Consider the following 27,367-nt stretch of genomic DNA (forward strand, 5'->3'; position numbering starts at 1 on the left):
CAAAACACCACAAAAATGTGAAAAAACAACTAAAAACAGTCGCAAAACACCACAAAAATGTGAAAAAACAACTAAAAACAGTCGCAAAACACCACAAAAATGTGAATAAACAACTGAAAAGAGACGCAAAACACCACAAAAATGTGAAAAAATACTAAAAACAGACGCAAAACACCAAAAAAACATGAAAAACGACTTTAAACAGATGAAATACACCACAAAGACGTGAAAAAACGACTAAAAACAGATGAAAACACCACAAAAACGTGAAAAAACATCTAAAAACAGATGAAAAACTCCACAAAAATGTGAAAAAACTACTAAAAACAGATGAAAAACACCCAAAAAACTGAAAAAAACGACTAAAAAAAGAAGCAAACCACCACAAAAACGTGAAAAAACGACTAAAAAGAGACGCAAAACACTACAAAAATGTGAAAAAACGACTAAAAACAGTCGCAAAACACCACAAAAATGTGAAAAAACGACTAAAAACCCTAACCCCAACCCTAACCCTAACCCTAACCCCAACCCTAACGCCAACCCCAACCCCAACCCCAACCCCAACCCTAACCCCAACCCTAACCCCAACCCTAACCCTAACCCCAACCCTAACCCCAACCCCAACCCTAACCCTAACCCCAACCCCAACCCTAACCCTAACCCCAACCCCAACCCCAACCCCAACCCTAACCCTAACCCCAACCCCAACCCCAACCCCAACCCCAACCCCAACCCTAACCCCAACCCCAACCCCAACCCCAACCCTAACCCCAACCCCAACCCTAACCCCAACCCTAACCCTAACCCTAACCCTAATCTCAACCCTAACCCTAACCCTAACCCTAACCCTAACACTAACCCTAACCTTAACCCCAACCCCAACCCCAACCCTAACCCTAACCCTAACCCAACCCCAACCCTAACCCTAACCCCAACCCTAACCCTAACCCTAACCCTAACCCTAACCCCAACCCTAACCCTAACACTAACCCCAACCCCAACCCTAACCCTAATCTCAACCCTAACCCCAACCCTAACCCTAACCCTTACCCTAACCCTAACCCTAACACTAATCTCAAACCTTAACCCTATTTTAAATAGGCCATAACTTTTGATAGGAACGTCGTAGAGACTCCATTTTGGTACCGATGGAAAGCTTGTGGCCATAATTAGGGGGGTAGGCGAAGTCTCAACAAATGAGCACCTAAGGGAAAAAAAAAAGGCACACAATTCTTTTATATCGAAGGGTTCCCGATGTCCGATCGCAGCGAAACCAGCACGAGTGCACTCAGCATCCACGAAATAGGGGGGGGGGAGCCAAAGTTTCAAGTCTCTAAAATAAACCTAACCCCTAAACCCTAACCCTAATCCTAATCCTAAACCCTAACCCTAATCCTAAACCCTAACCCTAATCTCAAACCTTAACCCTATTTTAAATAGGCCATAACTTTTGATAGGAACGTCGTAGAGACTCCTTTTTGGTACCAATGGAAAGCGCGTGGCCATAATTAGGGGGGTACGCGAAGTCTCAAAAAAACGACTAAAAACAGACGCAAAACACCACAAAAATGTGAAAAAACGACTAAACAGACGCAAAACACCATAAAAAGTGAAAAAAACGACTAAAAACAGAAGCAAAACACCACAAAAATGTGACAAAACGACTAAAAACAGAAGCAAAACACCACAAAAATGTGAAAAAATTACTAAAAACAGACGCAAAACACCAAAAAACTGAAAAAACTGAAAAAAACAGAAGCAAAACACCACAAAAATGTGAAAAAACAACTTAAAAGAGACGCAAAACACCACAAAAATGTGAAAAAACGACTAAAAACAGATGAAAACACCACAAAAACGTGAAAAAACATCTAAAAACAGATGAAAAACTCCACAAAAATGTGAAAAAACTACTAAAAACAGATGAAAAACACCAAAAAACTGAAAAGAACGACTAAAAAAAGAAGCAAACCACCACAAAAATGTGAAAGAACAACTAAAAACAGTCGCAAAACACCACAAAAATGTGAAAAAAAGACTAAAATCAGACGCGAAACACCACAAAAAGGTGAAAAAACGACTAAAAACAGAAGCAAAACACCATAAAAATGTGAATAAACAACTGAAAAGAGACGCAAAACACCACAAAAATGTGAAAAAAATACTAAAAACAGACGCAAAACACCAAAAAACATGAAAAACAACTTTAAACAGATGAAATACACCACAAAGACGTGAAAAAACGACTAAAAACAGATGAAAACACCACAAAAACGTGAAAAAACATCTAAAAACAGATGAAAAACACCACAAAAATGTGAAAAAACTACTAAAAACAGATGAAAAACACCAAAAAACTGAAAAAAACGACTAAAAAAAGAAGCAATCCACCACAAAAATGTGAAAAAACGACTAAAAAGAGATGCAAAACATCACTAAAATGTGAAAAAACGACTAAAATCAGACGCAAAACACCACAAAAACTGAAAAAACGACTAAAAAAAGAAGCAATCCACCACAAAAAGGTGAAAAAAACGACTAAAAACAGACGCAAAAGACCAAAAAAACTGAAAAAACGACTAAAAATAGATGAAAACATCACAAAACGTGAAAAAACGACTAAAAACCCTAACCCTAACCCTAACCCTAACCCTAACCCTAACCCTAACCCTAACCCCAACCCTAACCCTAACCCTAATCTCAACCCTAACCCCAACGCTAACCCTAACCCTAACCCCAACCCTAACCCTAACCCTAACCCTAATCTCAACCCTAACCCCAACCCTAACCCCAACCCTAACCCTAACCCTAACCCTAATCTCAACCCTAACCCTAACACTAACCCCAACCCTAACCCTAACCCTAATCTCAACCCTAACCCTAACCCCAACCCTAGCCCTAACCCTAACCCCAACCCCAACCCCAACCCTAACCCCAACCCCAACCCTAACCCTAACCCTAACCCTAACCCTAACCCTGATCTCAACCCTAACCCTAACCCCAACCCTAACCCTAATCTCAACCCTAACCCCAACCCTAATCTCAACCCTAACCCCAACGCTAACCCTAACACTAACCCCAACCCTAACCCTAACCCCAACCCTAACCCTAACCCTAACCCTAACCCCAACCCTAACCCTAACCCTAATCTCAACCCTAACCCCAACGCTAACCCTAACCCTAACCCTAACCCCAACCCTAACCCTAACCCTAACCCTAATCTCAACCCTAACCCCAACCCTAACCCCAACCCTAACCCTAACCCTAACCCTAATCTCAACCCTAACCCTAACCCCAACCCTAACACTAACCCCAACCCTAGCCCTAACCCTAACCCCAACCCTAACCCTAACCCTAACCCTAATCTCAAACCTTAACCCTATTTTAAATAGGCCATAACTTTTGATAGGAATGTCGTAGAGACTCCATTTTGGTACCGATGGAAAGCTCGTGGCCATAATTAGGGGGGTAGGCGAAGTCTCAACAAATGAGCACCTAAGGGAAAAAAATAGGCACACAATTGTTTAAGATCAAAGGGTTCCCGATGTCCGATCGCAACGAAACCAGCACGAGTGCACTCAGCATCCACGAAATAGGGGGGGTAGCCCAAGTTTCAAGTCTCTAAAATAAACCTAACCCCTTAACCCTAACCCTAATCCTAATCCTAAACCCTAACCCTAACCCTAATCCTAAACCCTAACCCTAACCCTAATCCTAAACCCTAACCCTAATCTCAAACCTTAACCCTATTTTAAATAGGCCATAACTTTTGATAGGAACGTCGTAGAGACTCCTTTTTGGTACCAATGGAAAGCGCGTGAAACAGACGCAAAACACCAAAAAAACTGAAAAAACTGAAAAAAACAGAAGCAAAACACCACAAAAACGTGAAAAACAACTAAACAGATGCAAAACACCACAAAAATGTGAAAAAAACGACCAAACAGACGCAAAACACCATAAAAAGTGAAAAAAACGACTAAAAACAGAAGCAAAACACCACAAAAATGTGAAAAAATGACTAAAAACAGAAGCAAAACACCACAAAAATGTGAAAAAACAACTAAAAGCAGTCGCAAAACACCACAAATATGTGAAAAAACAACTAAAAACAGTCGCAAAACACCAAAAAAATGGGAAAAACAACTAAAAACAGTCGCAAAACACCACAAAAACGTGAAAAACAATTAAACAGATGCAAAACACCACAAAAATGTGAAAAACGACCAAACAGACGCAAAACACCATAAAAATGTGAAAAAAAAACTAAAAACAGTCGCAAAACACCACAAAAATGTGAAAAAACAACTAAAAACAGTCGCAAAACACCACAAAAATGTGAATAAACAACTGAAAAGAGATGCAAAACACCACAAAAATGTGAAAAAAATACTAAAAACAGACGCAAAACATCAAAAAAACATGAAAAAATACTTTAAACATATGAAATACACAACAAAGACGTGAAAAAACGACTAAAAACAGATGAAAACACCACAAAAACGTGAAAAAATGACTAAAAACAGAAGCAAAACACCACAAAAATGTGAAAAAACAACTAAAAACAGTCGCAAAACACCACAAAAATGTGAAAAAATTACTAAAAACAGACGCAAAACACCAAAAAACTGAAAAAACTGAAAAAAACAGAAGCAAAACACCACAAAAATGTGAATAAACAACTGAAAAGAGACGCAAAACACCACAAAAATGTGAAAAAAATACTAAAAACAGACGCAAAACACCAAAAAACATGAAAAACGACTTTAAACAGATGAAATACACCACAAAGACGTGAAAAAACGACTAAAAACAGATGAAAACACCACAAAAACGTGAAAAAACATCTAAAAACAGATGAAAAACTCCACAAAAATGTGAAAAAACTACTAAAAACAGATGAAAAACAGCCAAAAAACTGAAAAAAACCCGACTAAAATAAGAAGCAAACCACCACAAAAATGTGAAAAAACTACTATAAAGAGACGCGAAACATCACTAAAATGTGAAAAAACGACTAAAATCAACCCAACCCTCTTCTTACCTTCCTCCTTCCCTTCCTTCTTCCCTTTTCGTATTTAATAAATTTTTTTCAATTATTCTTTAATTTTTTTTCATTTCTTTCCAAATATCCAGCTCCTTATAAGTCTATGGACAAACAATCCCCCTCAGGACAATGGCTCAAGGCTTAAGACGGCAGGCTGCCAACCAGTAGCCCTAGGTTCAATCCCAACCCTACCCACACTCAGGCTACCCCCCCCCCTCTACCAATAAAAACAATCACCACCTTTACTCTTCTTATTCTTTTTGTTTTCTTATATATTTCTCCCTCTCCACCCTTTCCCCTTTTCTTTCTTCTATTCAATACTCTAGGCCAGTGCAAAAACCAAGTTTAACCCAAAACCCTAACCCCAACCCAAACCCCAAACCTAACCCTAGCCCTAACCCTAGCTCTAACCCTAATCCTAGACCCTAACCCTAACCCTAACCCTCATCCTAGACACTAACCCTAACCCTAGCCCTAACCCTAACCCTAGCCTTAACCCTAACCCTAGCCCTAATCATAGACCCTAACCCTAGCCCTAACCCTAATCCGTCGTAGAGACTCCTTTTTGGTACCAATGGAAAGCGCGTGGCCATAATTAGGGGGGTAGGCGAAGTCTCAAAAAAACGACTAAAAACAGATGCAAAACACAACAAAAACGTGAAAAACAACTAAACAGACGCAAAACACCACAAAAATGCGAAAAAACGACTAAACAGACGCAAAACACCATAAAAAGTGAAAAAAACGACTAAAAACAGAAGCAAAACACCACAAAAATGTGAAAAAACAACTAAAAACAGTCGCAAAACACCAAAAAAATGGGAAAAACAACTAAAAACAGTCGCAAAACACCACAAAAACGTGAAAAACAACTAAACAGACGCAAAACACCATAAAAATGTGAAAAAACGACTAAAAACAGACGCAAAACACCACAAAAATGTGAAAAAAACGACTAAAAACAGACGCAAAACACCAAAAAACTGAAAGAACTGAAAAAAACAGAAGCAAAAAACCACAAAAATGTGAATAAACAACTGAAAAGAGACGCAAAACACCACAAAAACATGAAAAACGACTTTAAACAGATGAAATACACAACAAAGACGTGAAAAAACGACTAAAAACAGATGAAAACACCACAAAAACGTGAAAAAACGACTAAAAACCCCAACCCCAACCCTAACCCCAACCCTAACCCTAACCCCAACCCTAACCCTAACCCTAACCCCAACCCTAACCCCAACCCCAACCCTAACCCTAACCCTAACCCCAACCCTAACCCCAACCCTAACCCTAACCCCAACCCTAACCCTAACCCTAACCCCAACCCTAACCCCAACCCCAACCCTAACCCTAACCCTAACCCCAACCCTAACCCCAACCCTAACCCTAACCCCAACCCCAACCCTAACCCTAACCCTAACCCCAACCCTAACCCCAACCCTAACCCCAACCCTAACCCTAACCCTAATCTCAACCCTAACCCTAACCCTAACCCTAACCCCAACCCTAACCCCAACCCCAACCCTAACCCTAACCCTAACCCCAACCCTAACCCCAACCCTAACCCTAACCCCAACCCTAACCCTAACCCCAACCCTAACCCTAACCCTAATCTCAAACCATAACCCTATTTTAAATAGGCCATAACTTTTGATAGGAACGTCGTAGAGACTCCATTTTGGTACCGATGGAAAGCTCGTGGCCATAATTAGGGGGGTAGGCGAAGTCTCAACAAATGAGCACCTAAGGGAAAAAAAATAGGCACACAATTGTTTTATATCGAAGGGTTCCCGATGTCCGATCGCAACGAAACCAGCACGAGTGCACTCAGCATCCACGAAATAGGGGGGGGAGCCAAAGTTTCAAGTCTCTAAAATAAACCTAACCCCTAAACCCTAACCCTAATCCTAATCCTAAACCCTAACCCTAACCCTAACCCTAACCCTAACCCCAACCCTAACCCCAACCCCAACCCCAACCCCAACCCTAACCCTAACCCCAACCCTAACCCTAACCCTAACCCTAACCCCAACCCTAACCCCAACCCTAACCCTAACCCCAACCCTAACCCCAACCCTAACCCCAACCCTAACCCTAACCCTAACCCTAACCCCAACCCTAACCCTAACCCTAATCTCAACCCTAACCCTAACCCTAACCCTAACCCTAACCCCGACCCCAACCCTAACCCTAATCTCAACTCTAACCCTAACCCCAACCCTAGCCCCAACCCTAACCCTAACCCTAACCCTAATCTCAAACCATAACCCTATTTTAAATAGGCCATAACTTTTGATAGGAATGTCGTAGAGACTCCATTTTGGTACCGATGGAAAGCTTGTGGCCATAATTAGGGGGGTAGGCGAAGTCTCAACAAATGAGCACCTAAGGGAAAAAAAATAGGCACACAATTGTTTTATATCGAAGGGTTCCCGATGTCCGATCGCAACGAAACCAGCACGAGTGCACTCAGCATCCACGAAATAGGGGGGGGAGCCAAAGTTTCAAGTCTCTAAAATAAACCTAACCCCTAAACCCTAACCCTAATCCTAATCCTAAACCCTAACCCTAACCCTAATCCTAAACCCTAACCCTAATCTCAAACCTTAACCCTATTTTAAATAGGCCATAACTTTTGATAGGAACGTCGTAGAGACTCCTTTTTGGTACCAATGGAAAGCGCGAGGCCATAATTAGGGGGGTACGCGAAGTCTCAAAAAAACGACTAAAAACAGATGCAAAACACAACAAAAACGTGAAAAACAACTAAACAGACGCAAAACACCACAAAAATGTGAAAAAACGACTAAACAGACGCAAAACACCATAAAAAGTGAAAAAACGACTAAAAACAGAAGCAAAACACCACAAAAAATGTGAAAAAATGACTAAAAACAGACGCAAAACACCAAAAAACTGAAAAAACTGAAAAAAACAGAAGCAAAACACCACAAAAATGTGAAAAAACAACTTAAAAGAGACGCAAAACACCACAAAAATGTGAAAAAACAACTAAAAACAGTCGCAAAACACTACAAAAATGTGAAAAAATGACTTAAAACAGACGCAAAACACCAAAAAACTGAAAAAAGTGAAAAAAACAGAAGCAAAACACAACAAAAACGTGAAAAACAACTAAACAGACGCAAAACACCACAAAAATGTGAAAAAATGACTAAAAACAGACGGAAAACACCAAAAAACTGAAAAAACTGAAAAAAACAGAAGCAAAACACCACAAAATTGTGAAAAAACAACTTAAAAGAGACGCAAAACACCACAAAAATGTGAAAAAAACAACTAAAAACAGTCGCAAAACACTACAAAAATGTGAAAAAACGACTAAAAACAGTCACAAAACACCAAAAAACTGAAAAAAATGAAAAAAACAGACGCAAAACACCACAAAAATGTGAAAAAACAACCGAACAGACGCAAAACACCATAAAAAGTGAAAAAAACGACTAAAAACAGAAGCAAAACACCACAAAAATGTGAAAAAATGACTAAAAACAGAAGCAAAACACCACAAAAATGTGAAAAAACAACTAAAAACAGTCGCAAAACACCACAAAAATGTGAAAAAATTACTAAAAACAGACGCAAAACACCACAAAAATGTGAAAAAACGACTAAACAGACGCAAAACACCATAAAAAGTGAAAAAAACGACTAAAAACAGAAGCAAAACACCACAAAAAATGTGAAAAAATGACTAAAAACAGACGCAAAACACCAAAAAACTGAAAAAACTGAAAAAAACAGAAGCAAAACACCACAAAAATGTGAAAAAACAACTTAAAAGAGACGCAAAACACCACAAAAATGTGAAAAAACAACTAAAAACAGTCGCAAAACACTACAAAAATGTGAAAAAATGACTTAAAACAGACGCAAAACACCAAAAAACTGAAAAAAGTGAAAAAAACAGAAGCAAAACACAACAAAAACGTGAAAAACAACTAAACAGACGCAAAACACCACAAAAATGTGAAAAAATGACTAAAAACAGACGGAAAACACCAAAAAACTGAAAAAACTGAAAAAAACAGAAGCAAAACACCACAAAAATGTGAAAAAACAACTTAAAAGAGACGCAAAACACCACAAAAATGTGAAAAAAACAACTAAAAACAGTCGCAAAACACTACAAAAATGTGAAAAAACGACTAAAAACAGTCACAAAACACCAAAAAACTGAAAAAAATGAAAAAAACAGACGCAAAACACCACAAAAATGTGAAAAAACAACCGAACAGACGCAAAACACCATAAAAAGTGAAAAAAACGACTAAAAACAGAAGCAAAACACCACAAAAATGTGAAAAAATGACTAAAAACAGAAGCAAAACACCACAAAAATGTGAAAAAACAACTAAAAACAGTCGCAAAACACCACAAAAATGTGAAAAAATTACTAAAAACAGACGCAAAACACCAAAAAACTGAAAAAACTGAAAAAACAGAAGCAAAACACCACAAAAATGTGAATAAACAACTGAAAAGAGACGCAAAACACCACAAAAATGTGAAAAAAATACTAAAAACAGACGCAAAACACCAAAAAACATGAAAAACGACTTTAAACAGATGAAATACACCACAAAGACGTGAAAAAACGACTAAAAACAGATGAAAACACCACAAAAACGTGAAAAAACATCTAAAAACAGATGAAAAACTCCACAAAAATGTGAAAAAACTACTAAAAACAGTTGAAAAACAACCAAAAAACTGAAAAAAACGACTAAAAAAAGAAGCAAACCGCCACAAAAATGTGAAAAAACTACTAAAAAGAGACGCAAAACATCACTAAAATGTGAAAAAACGACTAAAATCAGACGCGAAACATCACAAAAACGTGAAAAAACGACTAAAAACCCTAACCCTAACCCTAATCTCAACCCTAACCCTAACCCTAACCCCAACCCTAACCCTAACCCTAACCCTAACCCTAACCCAACCCTAACCCTAATCTCAACCCTAACCCTAATCTCAACCCTAACCCTAACCCCAACCCTAACCCTAACCACAACCCTAACCCTAACCCCAACCCTAACCCTAACCCTAACCCTAACCCTAACCCCAACCCCAACCCTAACCCCAACCCTAACCCTAGCCCCAACCCTAACCCTAACCCTAACCCCAACCCTAACCCCAACCCTAACCCCAACCCTAACCCCAACCCCAACCCTAACACTAACCCTAACCCCAACCCTAACCCCAACCCTAACCCCAACCCTAATCTCAACTCTAACCCTAACCCCAACCCTAACCCTAACCCTAACCCCAACCCTAACCCTAACACTAACCCCAACCCTAACCCTAACCCTAACCCCAACCCTAACCCCAACCCTAACCCTAACCCTAATCTCAAACCATAACCCTATTTTAAATAGGCCATAACTTTTGATAGGAACGTTGTAGAGACTCCATTTTGGTACCGATGGAAAGCTTGTGGCCATAATTAGGGGGGTAGGCGAAGTCTCAACAAATGAGCACCTAAGGGAAAAAAAATAGGCACACAATTGTTTTATATCAAAGGGTTCCCGATGTCCGATCGCAACGAAACCAGCACGAGTGCACTCAGCATCCACGAAATAGGGGGGGGAGCCAAAGTTTCACGTCTCTAAAATAAACCTAACCCCTAAACCCTAACCCTAATCCTAATCCTAAACCCTAACCCTAACCCTAATCCTAAACCCTAACCCTAATCTCAAACCTTAACCCTATTTTAAATAGGCCATAACTTTTGATAGGAAAGTCGTAGAGACTCCTTTTTGGTACCAATGGAAAGCGCGTGGCCATAATTAGGGGGGTACGCGAAGTCTCAAAAAAACGACTAAAAACAGATGCAAAACACAACAAAAACGTGAAAAACAACTAAACAGACGCAAAACACCACAAAAATGTGAAAAAACGACTAAACAGACGCAAAACACCATAAAAAGTGAAAAAAACGACTAAAAACAGAAGCAAAACACCACAAAAAATGTGAAAAAATGACTAAAAACAGACGCAAAACACCAAAAAACTGAAAAAACTGAAAAAAACAGAAGCAAAACACCACAAAAATGTGAATAAACAACTGAAAAGAGACGCAAAACGCCACAAAAAGGTGAAAAAAATACTAAAAACAGACGCAAAACACCAAAAAACATGAAAAAAGACTTTAAACAGATGAAATACACCACAAAGACGTGAAAAAACGACTAAAAACAGATGAAAACTCCACAAAAATGTGAAAAAACTACTAAAAACAGTTGAAAAACAACCAAAAAACTGAAAAAAACGACTAAAAAAAGAAGCAAACCACCACAAAAATGTGAAAAAACTACTAAAAAGAGACGCAAAACATCACTAAAATGTGAAAAAACGACTAAAATCAGACGCGAAACACCACAAAAAGGTGAAAAAACGACTAAAAACAGAAGCAAAACTCCACAAAAACGTGAAAAAACGACTAAAAACAGATGAAAACATCACAAAAACGTGAAAAAACGACTAAAAACAGATGAAAACACCAAAAAAACTGAAAAAACGACTTTAAACAGATGAAAACATCACAAAAACGTGAAAAAACGACTAAAAACCATAACCCTAACCCTAACCCTAACCCCAACCCTAATCTCAACCCTAACCCTAACCCTAACCCTAATCTCAACCCTAACCCTAACCCCAACCCTAACCCCAACCCCAACCCTAACCCTAACCCTAATCTCAAACCTTAACCCTATTTTAAATAGGCCATAACTTTTGATAGGAACGTCGTAGAGACTCCATTTTGGTACCGATGGAAAGCTTGTGGCCATAATTAGGGGGGTAGGCGAAGTCTCAACAAATGAGCACCTAAGGGAAAAAAAATAGGCACACAATTCTTTTATATCGAAGGTTTCCCGATGTCCGATCGCAACGAAACCAGCACGGGTGAACTCAGCATCCACGAAATAGGGGGGGGGGGAGCCAAAGTTTCAAGTCTCTAAACTAACCCTAATCCCAAAACCCTAACCCTAACCCTAACCCCAAGCCTAACCCCAACCCCAACCCCAACCCTAACCCTAACCCCAACCCCAACCCTAACCCCAACCCCAACCCTAACCCTAACCCTAACCCTAATCTCAAACCTTAACCCTATTTTAAATAGGCCATAACTTATCTCAGGACTGGAACACAACAATCACTGGACAACTTTACAAAGAAAAAGAGCAGAAAAAATCTGGATCCATAAACTTAACACAATAACCCCGGCAGGCCTCAATGACACCTAAACACACCATGTCCCCTCGCCACTTCTCTCACTCCACTCCCGCCCTCTTCTTCTTACCTTCTTCCTTCCTTCCTCCTTCTTCTAATAAGTTGCCCCCCCCCCCTTTTTCTTATTTAATAAATTTTTTTCAATTATTTTTTAATTTTTTTTCATTTCTTTCCAAATATCCAGCTCCTTATAAGTCTATGGACAAATAATACCCCTGAGGACAATGGCTCAAGGCTTAAGACGGCGGGCTGCCAACCAGTAGCCCTAGGTTCAATCCCAACCCTACCCACACTCAGGCTACCTTCTCCCCCCCTCTACCAATAAAAACAATCACCACCTTTACTCTTCTTATTCTTTTTGTTTTCTTATATATTTCTCCCTCTCCACCCTTTCCCCTTTTCTTTCTTCTATACAATACTCTAGGCCAGTGCAAAAACCAAGTTTAACCCAAAACCCTAACACCAACCCAAACCCCAAACCTAACCCTAGCCCTAACCCTAGCCCTAATCCTAGACCCTAACCCTAGACACTAACCCTAACCCTAGCCCTAACCCTAATCCTAGACCCTAACCCTAACCCTAATCATAGACCCTAACCCTAACCCTAGCCCTAACCCTAATCCTAGACCCTAACCCTAACCCTAACCCTAATCCTAGACCCTAACCCTAACCCTAGCCCTAACCCCAACCCTAACCCTAGCTCTAACCCTAACCCTAATCCTAAACCTTAGCGCTATTTTTAAATAGGCCATAACTTTTGATAGGAACGTCGTAGAGACTCCATCTTGGTACCAATGGAAAGTGCGTGGCCATAAATAGGGGGGTAGGCGAAGTCTCAACACATGAGCACCCAAGGAAAAAAAAATAGGCACACAATTGTTTAAGATCAAAGGGTTCCCGATGTCCGATCGCAACGAAACCAGCACGAGTGCACTCAGCACCCACGAAATAGGGGGGGTAGCCCAAGTTTCAAGTCTCTAACCTAACCCTAATCCCAAAACCCTAACCCTAACCCTAACCCTAGCCCTAACCCTAATCCTAGACCCTAACCCTAACCCTAATCCTAGACACTAACCCTAACCCTAATCCTAGCTCTAACCCTAACCCTAAACCTTAGCGCTATTTTTAAATAGGCCATAACTTTTGATAGGAACGTCGTAGAGACTCCATCTTGGTACCGATGGAAAGCGCGTGGCCATAAATAGGGGGGTAGGTGAAGTCTCAACACATGAGCACCCAAGGAAAAAAAAATAGGCACACAATTGTTTAAGATCAAAGGGTTCCTGATGTCCGTTCGCAACGAAACCAGCACGAGTGCACTCAGCACCCATGAAATAGGGGGGGTAGCCCAAGTTTCAAGTCTCTAAACTAACCCTAATCCCAAAACCCTAACCCTAACCCTAGACCCTAACCCTAACCCTAATCCTAGACCCTAACCCTAGACACTAACCCTAACCCTAGCCCTAATCCTAGACCTAACCCTAGCTCTAACCCTAACCCTAGCCCTAACCCTAATACTAGACCCTAACCCTAATCCTAGACCCTAACCCTAGCCCTAACCCTAGACCTAGCCCTAACCCTAGCCTTAACCCTAGCCCTAACCCTAATCCTAGACCCTAACCCTAGACACTAAACCTAGACCCTAACCCTAGACCCTAATCCTAGACATAACCCTAACCCTAGCTCTAACCCTAATACTAGACCCTAACCCTAGCCCTAACCCTAGACCCTAGCCCTAACCCTAGACTTAGCCCTAACCCTAATACTAGACCCTAACCCTAGACCCTAATACTAGACCCTAACCCTAGCCCTAACCCTAACCCTAACCCTAGCTCTAACCCTAATCCTTAGCCCTATTTTTAAATAGGCCATAACTTTTGATAGGAACGTCGTAGAGACTCCATCTTGGTACCGATGGAAAGCGCGTCGCCATAAATAGGGGGGTAGGCGAAGTCCCAACAGATGAGCACCCAAGGAAAAAAAAAATAGGCACACAATTGTTTAAGATCAAAGGGTTCCCGATGTCCGATCGCAACGAAACCAGCACGAGTCTCTAAACTAACCCAAAACCCCATGACTCTAATCCTAGACCCTTAACCCTATTTTAAATAACTTTTGATAGGAACTTCGTAGAGACTCCATCTTGTTTGTTTTTCACAGTTTGTTTTCTTCTCTTACATCTGAATCTCACACCTCTGACACATTTTTCTCCTCAACTAAAGTGCATAATTGATTTTTGATTTGTATTAATCCATGACAGTAGAACGTTTATCTAAACAATCAAGCATCTGTCAATCTATTAGCATTCATGAAAAAAGTGTTTTCTCTGTTTTGAATCCCTGTTTGTATCTTTTCTGTTTGAAATGTGTAACATAGACATATATGTCTCTCTCTCTCTGCAGTGGAGCAGGAGCGTGACCTCCTGCAGCCTCGTCCGTACTGGAAGGAGTTTCGTTTCGACCTGACGCCCCTCCCTCAGGGCGAGACGGTGACGGCAGCAGAGTTTCGCATCTATAAGACCCTGACGATGGGCCAGAGGGCCAACCGAACACTGCACATCTCCGTCTACGAGATCCAGCGAGAGAGCAGGCACAGGTTACCTCCCACTCACCTTCTCGCCAACTTCTGATTTTTATTTTTGTGATTCTTTTTCTGCAAAGCACTTTGTAACTCAATTAGGAAAGGGTTTATTTTATGTATATATACATATTATATTATCAGAGGCCATTTGCATGCGTACAAATATTATGCATTATGGTTGTAATATGAAATACAAATACATTAATTTGCAAAACATAAGAGGACTCATAAGTATCAGCATGTGGAAAGTAAACTAAAAAAAAGAATGAAACGAAATGCCTCGATCGAAAATAAAGAAGAAGAGGACGAGAAGAACAGCAGAGGGGAAATAAAAATACATCTCAGGTGGGTTTTGGTGTTTTATCCGAGTTTCAAATTAATGTTATTACTGACACATATTTTAATAATTAGGTGTTAAGTTATTAAAAGGCACCAAGACACCATTTCCTCCCACGTTTCTTATCTTCTGCCACTTCTAGTCTTGCTGATGACATCTGGCTGACTGGCAAACAAACCTTTGTACTTTCAGGACTGGTGATCTAATTATATATAAGATCTGATAGCAAGACATTTTTCATTCCTCCAGACGGAAGATTAAATCTCGATACAGCGTTGTGGATTGCAAAATCGGGGAAATCAAGTTTCATTTTTTGTTTAAAGTCTTTGGTGTTTGGGTTTAGGCTTGTAATTAAGAACCCCGTCCTTCAAACTGGCTAACAGCGCTCAAGCTGTGTTTGTCCCAACAAGAGTAAAAGTGAAATATTTTTAGCTATCGTTCTTAATTTGGATGTTTAAGTTTCAGTTTAATCAAATTATTTTCTGTTTCCTCTCAGAGAACCGGAGCTGGTGCTGCTCGACATACAGTCTGTGCCTGCAGGACAGGAGGGCTGGCTGGCCTTCGATGTCACCTCTGCCTCCAACCACTGGCTCCTCCACCCCCGCAGCAACCTGGGCATTCGTCTCTATGTGGAGACAGAGGAGGGTGGGTGCATCCTCTTTAACCGGTTACACGTTCTCACTCTGCGAATTACAACAGAATGATTTGAAATGGTTACTTAATAACTGAACTCCATTCATATTCTGTATCCTCTCCCAGACCGCTCCCTGTCCGCAGGCTGGATCGGGCTGGTGGGACGCAGGGGCCCTCGCTCCAAACAGCCCTTCATGGTGACCTTCTTCAGGGAGAGTCAGGTCCCGTGTCGGCCGCCACGAGCTGTGAAGCCACATCCCCGCAGGAAGAAGCCCAAATACGACCTCCCAGTCCCCAGCATCCACAGTGAGGTCCCGGGCGCCCACACTCTGTGGGAGCACAGCTCTGAAATTGATGCTTTAATTGTTACTTCAGTAAACGCTCACCAGATGTTTATGTCTTACAAGGTTTAGGGACTTAAAAAAGACATTAATCACAACCAGCCTGCAAATCATTTGTCATGGAAAGACTTCTATCTATGAAAGTGGGAATCATTAGTTAATCTTAAAATATCTTTGAAGAAACGACTGAAAGAAAGAAAAATACTAACTAAAAATGAGAAATGACGTATTGCTTGGGTCCATGAAGTTTATCAGTGTCAAATGTTAAAGGTTCTCTGTAACTTTCAGACTAGGCTGTGCTGTGCTGTGATTGGCTAGTGTCGTTGCCCTGACTCATCCTTGTGATTGGATGCTATGTGTAACCATGGGAGACACCTTTAAGCAGGAAAAACTTAATACTTCTGAAAAACTGCTGAAAAAATAATCGTTAAAGATAAAACACGGCCTACCTAACTCCCATTATAGGCAGAAACAACAAAAGACCTAACTTAGTTATCTAATAAATGTTTCGTATTATATACACATGGTACCAAACAATAACCCAAGTTTGACGAACAAGAACAAATTACTCAAACTTCCCTACGTCCACAATCTCATCAACACAGAAAAACAAAAACTCTTTCTATACTTTTCAGCATGCAAACATTGGTCTCACAGACAGCAGAATGAAATACAGAATGGCTGAGAGAGGGCGCTGGGTCCCCTCTGATTGGCCAGCTCAACAGGTGGAAACTCAGCTGTTTGCACCTGAGAAGGAAACAGAAAGGATGGGCAGAGAGACAGAACCACACACACACGCAGACCTCTGGTATCAGGACTTTTTTCAACATACTATACTATGACTAAGACGTTGTTTGTGGACTTTTCCTGACTTTTGTCGACAAACTATGCTATGACTACTAAAACACAGTATCCCATGACTGATTCAAACATTTTTGGACGTATTATATTTTGACTTTTTTTCCAGAGCTTACTTTTTAATTTCCTTTTCTATGACTTTTCCTGACTTCTTTCACCAAATGATGCTATAACTGCTTTAGACATGCTATCCTATGACTGATTTAAGCATTTTTTGGACATTTTACTCGTTTCTACACACTATACTATGACTTTTCTTAAGTAGCCTGCATGGTTTTGGAGTTGGTTGCATAGTAACGGTAACCATAGAGGTACTTTGCAAATGCTGAGCGAGACAGTTTTGGGAGTCTGGATGAATTAGGTGATGTTATCCACTCAATGTAGCCAGCCAGTTAGCAATTTGGGCGCAATAGCAAGGAAGCTAGCATTAGCAAACGTGCTAACATAAGCACAATGCATTTGACATGACAATGTTTCTATATTTTTATCAGCAATTGAGGAAAGAAAGGTGAAAGAGTCCACACATGCCATGCCTCCGCCGCACGCGCACTCACTCACTCGCTCGACTCCTCACCCTAGTGATAAACTAGTTACCAGAAAGCCACCAACCACTGCAGGATGTAGACAGAAGAACAGCACGTGTGGACACGTTGGCGGGCTCCATTTAGCTTCACTGTTGGCTGTGGGCGAGCTGAAGAGAGGTGTGGGACTCGGGTGCACAGAAAACGTCACATCCTTTGGAGTTTCCCAGGAAATCCGTCCCGAAAGCTTTAAATAGAAGTCAGTCCACAGACTAATACAAAAACATTCGACACAGGGCCTTTAACACTCTACACATCGTTCCCTAAAAAGTGACAATAGTTTTAATGTTGCTGTCATGTTATTCGATCTCACTAAATGTTTCTTTTTCACTTCATTTGTCTCCAGATCGGAGTCCTGCAAACAGCGGAGGTCAGCCCTGTAAAAAACACGAGCTCTACGTCAGCTTCAGCGACCTGGGGTGGAAGGTCAGCGCTGGATTTAAGTTTTTTATTCATGTTTCATCTTCTTTTCATCAAGTGTTTTTATTCTACTCGTTTCAACTTTTTTACCTCTGAAAAACAAGATCACTACCATTGCTCCAGCTTCTTATTGGAAGAATTGTATTAAATTCTTAACATTGTACGTTTTTAAAGGTGGGAAACAATGCAATGATGAAAGTACGTTTACCTGCACCTGTCCCAGGGTTCATTCTGTTTCAAATCAATGCACTGTTAATATAATTTAAGCTTTTAATATGTATCTCTTATAACTCAGTTAACATGTTAAATGAGTAACAGTCGAATACATTTATAATACATGAAAAAGGAGAGAATATGAAACTGTGAAACTGTGTTGTCTTCTCGTTTGTACTGTAGGAGTATTTAGTTTAATGTATTTACTTTAATCTTTCATATTGGTCCAAAGGCCAATGTCTAATATGACCTAATAGACAAAGGTTTGATGATTGTCCTGCTGTAACTTTATTTCCGTGGTTTGTGCTCAGGACTGGGTTCTGGCCCCCACTGGATATTCAGCATATTACTGTGACGGAGAGTGCTTCTATCCTCTGGGCTCCTGCATGAACGCCACCAACCACGCCGTCATCCAGCAAGTGGTCAGTGCAGCGATGACACACATCCGACATAACCATGAATTAACACATTAGTTTAACACGTGTTGGAAATCTCCATTTTCTGTTTGTAGTTTACTAATAACTAATAATGCTCTGCTCTCTCTGCTGTTTTGTTGTATATATTATTGTTTATTGTTTATAGAACACTGTGCATACTGTATATATACACTATGTATATATTGGATTCTATTTAAGTTATGTACAAAGTTTTTATTTGCTGACCCACTACTGCTGTTACAAAATAATTTCCCGGTCTGGGATCATTAAAGTAAATCTATTCTACTCTAATACTAATCATTAATTAATAATCATTTCACGCCAACCTTCAACTCCACAACACGTCTGAAGGCATAGTTGTTTTTGTTTTTACTTGACATCTTTTTAAGGGTGATTGTAGCGTGCGGCTTTCTTTTAATTTGTGCTGAAAAAGATTCAAGTCTCCAAATGTGGCAAACACAGTGACATCTGGTGTCCAGCTGAACGTACAGCAGCCACGGCACTCATTTATCGTCTCATGTGCAGTAAAAGTCCAGGGGAGAATGATGTTCATTAAATTAGCTTATTCGTTTTATTATGGCATTACTTGTGTTTTCATACTTATGGGTATCTCTTTCCAGCGTACATTAACATTTTGTAATTGTTCCCTCTTAACTTAATTATGTGTTAAAGTAAAATTAAAGGAATCACATTTTGAAGTGACGTTTGAACCCTTGGACGCCGTTCGTCTCGTGGCATTCCTCGTTTGATACAAGTGCCGACAAACCAGTGCACTTTCACAGGAGTCGAACAAGCGTCGGTATCATTTGTCCATCTCTGCTTTTTACACCTAACACATGATAAGCTTTTAAAACACAACAGGCCGCCTCACATTTCTGAGCTGTAGCTAACATGTGCTGCTCCACCTCTGGGGTCAGTTTCCTATCATCATATGTTTGGAAATACCACAACAGCAAAGATATTAAAATTGTGTAGCACAACTTATTTGTCTCTGCGTTCTTATCCTAACTTTTTTTTTGTGATCCTTTGGACGAGCCCGGCCCCAATTAGCTTCACCTCAAGCAGCTGCAACCGTATATTTCATATTTGTCAGTTACAGGAGCATTTTAGTTCTTTTAAGCACTTTCTGCAAACACTATTTGCTTAAGGGGGATTTTGAATTCAGGCCTTTTACTGTCATTGTAACACAGTACTCTGTAGTCAAATACCCGAGTTGTAAAAATGACCTGTGTATTTGTGTGCTGCTGCAGGTCCACCTCCTGAAGCCTGACGAGGTCCCTAAGGCGTGCTGCGCCCCCACGAAGCTCAGCCCCATCTCCGTCCTCTTCTACGACGACAACAACAACGTCATCCTCAAAAAGCACCGTAACATGGTGGTTAAGACCTGTGGGTGTCTATGAGTCAGAGAGGTTTCACAGTCTAAAACCAAACTATGTACACGGATGAGTGTTTTCCCAGATACGAACTCTGGAGAAACCTCTGACAAAGTTAGCAGACGTCTAATTTAACAGGTTTGTGATTATTATGTGTTGGAGTTCTGATTTAGGATCAGTCATTTAATTGTCTTCCAAATTCAAAGAGCCCAAGTTTCCAAATTAGCGCTTTCACGGTTTCTCTTCACATCGCAGCAGATTCTGGGTGTTTGTTTGTCCAGATTGACAGCTCGGCCTAGTTTGACTTTTTTAACAGCACATTTAATTAAATGGCAAATTGGATGGTTTTGTTTTTAACAAGGCAGAAATTAAACGACAACACTACTATTGTTGCAACACGGCCTATATAAAAAGAAAATGTAAAATTGTATTCAATAAAAAGAAATTTTAAAAAATCACCTTCTCTTGACTCTTGGTTTTAGTTTTAAGAGGACTGAAGAAAACTAGTAGCTTAGGGCGCACTCACACTGTCCTTCCGCACCACACCCTGGGCTTTAGGGTATTTGTTCCCCCCCCCCCAGGCCCGTTTGTACTCACACTACCTGGGCCTCGGCGAATGCTTCTCGCCGCCTATACGTCATCACGCCGTAACACGTCACACGCATTGATGACGACATGGTGATGCGTGGCTTTGTTTCCAGATCTTTCCGTAGACCTCAGAGTTTTTGTGCGTCTTGTCGACTGTTTTTGAATCTTTTCATCGACCAAATCTGCAGTAAACACTCCACCTCCGCATCACACCAACGTGAACCTTTCACCGCCACTGTTTTAAATGTCCACGCATGGTCCCTCCTTCTTTTTTCTATGTCCCAACAGGCGCACATAAATGACCTCAGAACCAACGAACTAGGCTTTAGCCGAAAAACCTGTTTTGGCCCGGTGCGGAAGGACAGTGTGAGTGTGCCCTTAATGCCGATAATAATCAATCATGTTTTCACGTGAAACGTATCGGGTCAAGAAGCATCGTGTGAGAAGACCAGTCACATTAAATACATTTTTCAATTTATTGTAAAGGGTTTTAAAAAAAAATTACAGTGAAAGCAAAGTAATGACGATTTATCCTGCGAGTGAATATATGAAGAACAAAAAAAGGCCGTTACTGAATCGATTCCTTTACCTTTCTGCGCTTTGGGCTGAATACAGTTTCTCCAAACAACGAACAACCAAACTGCCAACAGCGGAAATAAACACAGAACACCTTGTCCTGCTCCAACTGAAGTGGGACAGAGATGATGGTGTTATTGCCAGGATTACATTGGGGAAACATGCCCGAGGAGGACGACATTAAAACGAGCAGAAGAATTTGGGGGAAACAGAAGATACTACAGGATTTGTTGTGTGGTTAAACGTGAGGTACTGTTGTGAGGTGTTGCTGAATGCGGACACCTGTGGAGCAGCAGCAGAGACGAGCCAAAGCTGTTGAGTTGCTTTTTTTCTGGGGTTACACAAAACGGGGTTTCAGTCATTTGTAGATGCCAATGGTCATGAACCAATTATCTTCTATGGAGAGTGTCCACTGAGGGCACGCGAATACCCTCTCCGCAAATGACAACGAACTCAACAGCAGAGCCACGTCCATTGTTGAAGAGTGATTAAATATATAGTCGGGGTCTTAAATGTAGCATCTGTTCAAAAATATGTTTTTTTTCACGTCCCATAGTAGCTTTTTTAGACGCATCACATCTCCCTGTAATTGGTCACACGGTAGTTTCATTCAGTGTTAGCAGGCAATCTTGCAGGTCCCCTCCCCCCCATGTGAAATAGCAAGGTAGTTAAACATAATAAATATAAAAGTGGGGTGCTGGTGTAATTCTGCCCCGCCGTTACTGTTTTCTCTTAGACAAACACACAGTACGTCCACCCCGCCCCTCCAGCCCAACATGTCCATGAATACTGATGGGTCCCAGTGTTCTTCATCAACATCCTTCAGGCGCAGTGATTCAATGTTCAGTCCGTGGTCATTGTGTGTCTGGAAGCAACAGTGTGTTTGGTTTTAGTATTGTTGGAAAAGTTAGCAAAAACTCAGCATTTTTTTTAAAACACTTAGTTCACAATGCAAAACATAGAAACTTTGGTTAAATTAAAAAGCAGTTCATGATATAATTTCGTTGCACCTTGATAACACCAAATCTACGAGGACTTTCCTAAAACCAGCAGTGTAAGAGACGGTGTTGCTACCTTGTTTTGCCGGGTTCAGGTCGTGTCAGCAGTTGTTCATGCCTGAACGTCCACCAGCTCAGCGGGCATGGGGGACTTGGGGTGTTTGCTTTCAAAGTGCTGCTTGAAGGTCTTGGGGTCAGGCATCTGTGTCTGAAAAAACAAAAAAAAAAGAATCATGTTTTTATCCTGTGGTAACAAATCAGACCGTAAAGTGTTACGTCTATTAATACATTATTGAAGAAACCTGAATCTGTCATATGAAAATGTGGGTCACACATAAAACAAGGACTTTGCAGAAGCCTCTTTGGGTAACGCTAAATTAGATTTTTTCTGTTATAAACAAATCAATCAAATAAAAAATACTCTGTAGATAATGAAGACAACAGTTGAAGCCTAACGCAACTGACACTACTTGACGTGTTAGCTCAGGGGTGTGAGAGTGATCCAGTAAAGGGCCGTGTGGCTGCAGGTTTTCATTCCAACCGAGCAAGAACATGCAGTCCTTTACTGGATCACCTTGACACCCCTGTGTTAGATGATCAACAGGAGTTTTCTACTGTGACATTGCTCTGGATTTCATCTTCAGCTCCCCGAGGTCAATAGGTAACATTAAAGAAATATATTTTCCATTATTTGTTTCAGCAGATCTCAAACCACTCAACTTAACGCCTTCCATGTCTCCACATACTTTGGATGTAGTATTTAATTAAAATACAAAATCAATCAAACACATTAATACTCCTGATAAAATACAGGGTTTGTAAACTTTTACCAAAGTCAAAATGAAGCACGTTAAAGTCCACGTTCAAGCTTTTCCAGCACCTTACAATTATGATAAATTACATATAGATATTGAAAATTATTGTTTCACTTTTTTCATTTAAATCACGTTAAAAACAAATTGTTTAAATTAAATTTGTTGCGAAAGAAACATGGATACAATTTCAAGCACTTTTCAAACCTTGAAAACATTAAAACTCACGCATTTTCAAGCATTTAAGCATCCGTACGAACCCTGAAAATAAACATCCGTCACATAACCAAAGTCTCGGAGAATACAATAAGTGGCACATTTTCTAAAAAGCAAATAAGTCTGATCTCAAATAGAGACTTCTGTGGAAAAACGTCCACGCTACAAGTAAATCTATCAGCTGCAGGTGTTGTGCTCACCCGGCAGACAGGGCAGGTGTGGACCAGCGCGGCCTTCGCTGCAGTCTTCTGGTCTGCGGCCGCACCTTTCTTCTTCTCTGCTGCCTTCTTGGCATTCTTTTGCTGAGATTGGATCTTTTGCTGCCCACGAGCCATGGCCCTCAACTTCGACCTGCAGGAAGAGTAAAAAAAGACACCAAAGATGATCCAATTTCTACCAGGAGCACAGATAGACCATAAACGTATACAGTGTGTATAAGTGTTTTTGTTTTACTTTATTATAAATAGGCTGGTTAACTCCTCTTTGTGCACAGCCTGTCCCGTTGAACAGGTATATATTTAATCATACTATCACAACCGGAAACAAGTGCATACCCTCCCTCCCCCTCTCTGTCTCTCTCCCCCGCCCTCCTGCTGCAGCGGAGAACACTGTGTGGGCACCGGACTTCCTACGGTGAAGAGCGCACCTACATGAAATTGCATAAGCATGTCCGGGCACTGGACAGTCAGCGTGACCTCGGCAAGATAATGAGTTACTATGAGGCAGACATCATTTGTTCGGGCTATTTTTTCAGTATTATTTGGAGGGAGGGGAGGAATGTGTTTAAGTGTTTAAATATTAAAAATAAACCAGTGTCTAACAGAGCGTATCTGATGCTTATGCATTGATCTCTAGAATTGTAGCTAAAACTGTGGCTGTTGTGTCCACGGTGTTTTGCCTTCTGTGATCATAGTATTATGAAACCAGCTGCCCTGTGTGGCCGTCTCTGCACTCTCCCATGTCGGCACTTTTGCTCTGTTTGGGAACGTCTCCAGACTCCACGATGCTTTCCACTGAAAAGTTTGGGGAGTGCTGCTGGGGGCTGCATTTTACCGGAGGTGAAGGAATTAGAACTGTGCGGACAATAAGCCACACAATGGTGAGATTTGTCTGATCAGAAGTGTTTTCAGTTAGTTTTGGTTTGCCTCTGAGAGCAAGGTGGACTACAGCTACTGCCTTTAGCTCAGATCCATTCATAAACAAGGCTCCAAAGGGGATACTATCATATCGGCAGAGCAATAACACACAACACGCACAACACACACAACGCCCGGTAGCCCTCTGTTGCATTACGTTCCACATTCATTGTATTCTTTGCGGTTTCTAAAAGCCAATGGTTCAGTCTCTAAACCCCTTGTTTTGTCCGACCAACAGCCCAAAAACAAGATGTACACAGTTCACAATCAAAAAGAGTAAACACAAGCTGCAAATAATCACAATTAAAAAGTCTGAACTTCTGAAGGTTTGACATTTTTACACAAAAAAATATATAACATAAGTTATCAAAAGATGTGTATTTATGCAGCATTTTCTCCATACGATATAATATAAATAATACCGTTACGTCAGGTATAGCAGGGGCCCTTTACTTTTTTTTGGCCAAGGACCCCCGACTACAAATACTGTGTTAAACTATGTTGTATATTAAATCCGGCCTTACAGCTTGGGTGGCCTTAAGCCTATACACGTAGCTTTTCACAGTGCATATAATACTACCGTATTACAATGATCATTATTAACATATTTAGTATACACCATATGATAATGCTAAACATACACACTGAATCCTTCAGCTCAATTGTACCTGTACATGTCTACTTAAGTGCCCATAACCCATCATTAAGGTTGTGTAAATGTATTTATTTAATTTTTCACAAATGTATCTTTGCTAATAAGATAAGATATTCCGTTAGTAGTCCCACAAAGGGGAAATTTCCCTATTACAGCATCAAAGTGAGTTTTTTGCTTGTGAAACAAACATAGAAGAAGCACTAGTAAGAAACAATAAGTTATAGAAATATATGAACAATATAAACACAGGGAAATATAAAATATAGGAATAAGAGGAACGATATGTAGAATATTTTTAAATTGTTTAACATTAACACCACCAAGGCACAGAGGAAAATATTAGTATTGCACAGTGAGTTTGAAATTCACAGTGAAACGAACCCAGTAGGTGAACATTACAGTTATTATATAGTTATTGTCACTTTTAGTGTGTGTGGTCTACTGTTGTACAGTCTGATAACACGCTGCATTCATGCTAATGTATATTTGCCAGACATATTTGAAGAAAAACCCGTTGGAAAGATCATCAAACTACTTGGCTCCACTGATGAACGTTAGCTCAAACACTAGTCATCAAAAACACACATTGCTGCTTGTGAGGCTGTTTCAAACAAGCCTTTAACTCTCGACTTCACAGCAACAGAAGCGACACGTCCTTAATATTTGCGTTTCCCTGTAGTTTATCAACCTGGTAACGCAACGTCGCCTTTATTTGTACTTGTATGTGTTAATTTAGCTGTTTATTTTAAGGTTTTAATTAACAAAACTTATTTAAAACAGCCGTTAGCTTGTTAGCATCGTCCAAACAGGCCTTTCGCCGCCTTGCTAACACTGTTAGCTAAGCTAGCCAGTGAAGCTAAGATTGCATGTGACTCCGAGTTGCTACGCAACACGAGGTTGTAGGAGGATAAAGGAGATAGTTTCGAATACAAATCACCGTTAGATAACACCATAGCACGTTTGAGCTGTTGGATAATAACACAAGTATTGGTTTAAAGGCGGTTTTACCTTCGAGATTTGACTCTCAGCTCGCTCTTCTGTCGGTCTGTGTTTGAATGACAGAGGAAATTCAAAGAAGGTTTTAACCGTCGCGTCCAAACCCGCCACAGAAGTCAGCAGCGCCCCCAGCAGGCCTGGGGCGGTACTGCAGCGGTACTGCACCCGCAACAGCAGAGGCAGCAACTGCTGCTGCTGACGCATCCTCAGTGTTTTTCCTCTGGGAATTAGCAGCAGTTTCAGCAGTGGTGGAAAGTAACTAAGTCCATTTACTCAAGTACTGCACTTACTCATAGATTTAGATCTAAAAGTAAATTATTGAAATGGTGGAACAAATATATTTCTGACTCCACCTCTGCTCTCCTCCACTACAAAGCAAATGAATGGTAGTTTCTTACACAGACGCTGATGATCAGCAGGCTTTAAAACAAAGGACTTCATATTTGGATACTCATTCATATCAGTTAATCATGCATAAAATAGTCCCACACACATCGGGAGAAAAGGAAGATGGTGAGAAGAACTGGGGGTGAGCAGACTTTACATGCACGAGACCCTTAAAATTATGATTTACTAATATAACAGTTGAATAAGCAGCAACGCTCTTTAGGATAAATAAGAAAGGTAAGCACAGTAAATGATTCCATGTGCAGTACTTTTTGAATCATATGGCGAGCCTCTGTGAAGTTTATGGGGGCATGGTGTGAGTTGCATAAGGGCAAAAAAAATAAAAATAAAAATAATCACTTTTGTGCCCCCTCCCAATCCTGACATCAGATCTGCACCCCTGCCTCTAGGCTACATTTATCTGGGTACTTCAGTTACTATTATTAGTAGAAGATTATTAATTCAAAAATATTATCAACAAATGAAATCACATATTGTTTTAGATTAAGCTACAGCACAATATAAATAAAATACAATTAGTCCCACCTTTATCACCTGCAACATTAAAGTGATATTTACATGAATCTGTCAATAGTTCAGTCTAAAAGTATAATATTATGAAATCGGCCACTCTGCAAAATTAGTATCTATACTTTTTGTACTTTAAGCACATTTTGATGCTAAAACTTAAGTTTTTTTACCAAAGAAACTTTTAGTTGTGTTTTTGTTTTTAGTATTTCTACAGTGTCGTACACACTACTTTTACTTAGTTTCAGGAATCATTCAAAATTAATACCTAAAAAAGCCAGACTCAATATATATTTGACCACTAGAGAGGCAACAAATAAATAAAGAATTGAGTATTTCTCCAAACGTAGAGACGCTTTTAAACTCAGTGTTCATGTGTGGAAATAAAACTT

At 40.3% G+C, this 27,367-nt stretch overlaps 2 protein-coding genes across 2 annotated transcripts in view; one reads left to right on the top strand and one right to left on the bottom strand.

The window, feature by feature from the left end:
• The window catches only part of bmp8a (bone morphogenetic protein 8a), a 40,307-nt gene extending 19,741 nt beyond the window's left edge, over window positions 1–20,566 (top strand). Inside the window, exons 2-7 of the mRNA XM_083926111.1 lie at window positions 14,713–14,905; window positions 15,724–15,872; window positions 15,987–16,166; window positions 17,987–18,066; window positions 18,585–18,695; window positions 19,961–20,566. Of these exons, the coding sequence (XP_083782237.1) occupies window positions 14,713–14,905; window positions 15,724–15,872; window positions 15,987–16,166; window positions 17,987–18,066; window positions 18,585–18,695; window positions 19,961–20,110 (863 nt within the window). The 3' untranslated portion in view covers window positions 20,111–20,566. The remainder of the gene's footprint in view (window positions 1–14,712; window positions 14,906–15,723; window positions 15,873–15,986; window positions 16,167–17,986; window positions 18,067–18,584; window positions 18,696–19,960) is intronic.
• Window positions 20,567–21,137: 571 nt separating this feature from the next.
• LOC310956021 (zinc finger protein 706) lies at window positions 21,138–26,115 on the bottom strand. Its single transcript, XM_083926113.1, has 4 exons — window positions 26,073–26,115; window positions 23,474–23,624; window positions 22,322–22,453; window positions 21,138–22,112 (listed from the first exon to the last, which is right to left on the bottom strand). Exons 2-3 carry the CDS (start codon window positions 23,606–23,608, stop codon window positions 22,358–22,360), a joined length of 231 nt encoding a protein of 76 aa, XP_083782239.1. The 5' UTR covers window positions 23,609–23,624; window positions 26,073–26,115; the 3' UTR covers window positions 21,138–22,112; window positions 22,322–22,357.
• Window positions 26,116–27,367: the final 1,252 nt, after the last annotated feature.

The sequence above is a fragment of the Echiichthys vipera genome (genome assembly GCF_963691815.1).
Source record: "Echiichthys vipera genome assembly, chromosome: 13".
Lineage (NCBI taxonomy): Eukaryota > Metazoa > Chordata > Actinopteri > Perciformes > Trachinidae > Echiichthys > Echiichthys vipera.

Coding starts and splice junctions, on each gene's coding strand:
- LOC310956021 (XM_083926113.1), bottom strand. CDS start 23,608: ATGGCTCGTGGGCAGCAAAAGATCCAATCTCAGCAAAAGAATGCCAAG. Junction 22,454..23,473: donor ACACCTGCCCTGTCTGCCGG/GTGAGCACAACA, acceptor TTGTTTTTTCAG/ACACAGATGCCTGACCCCAA.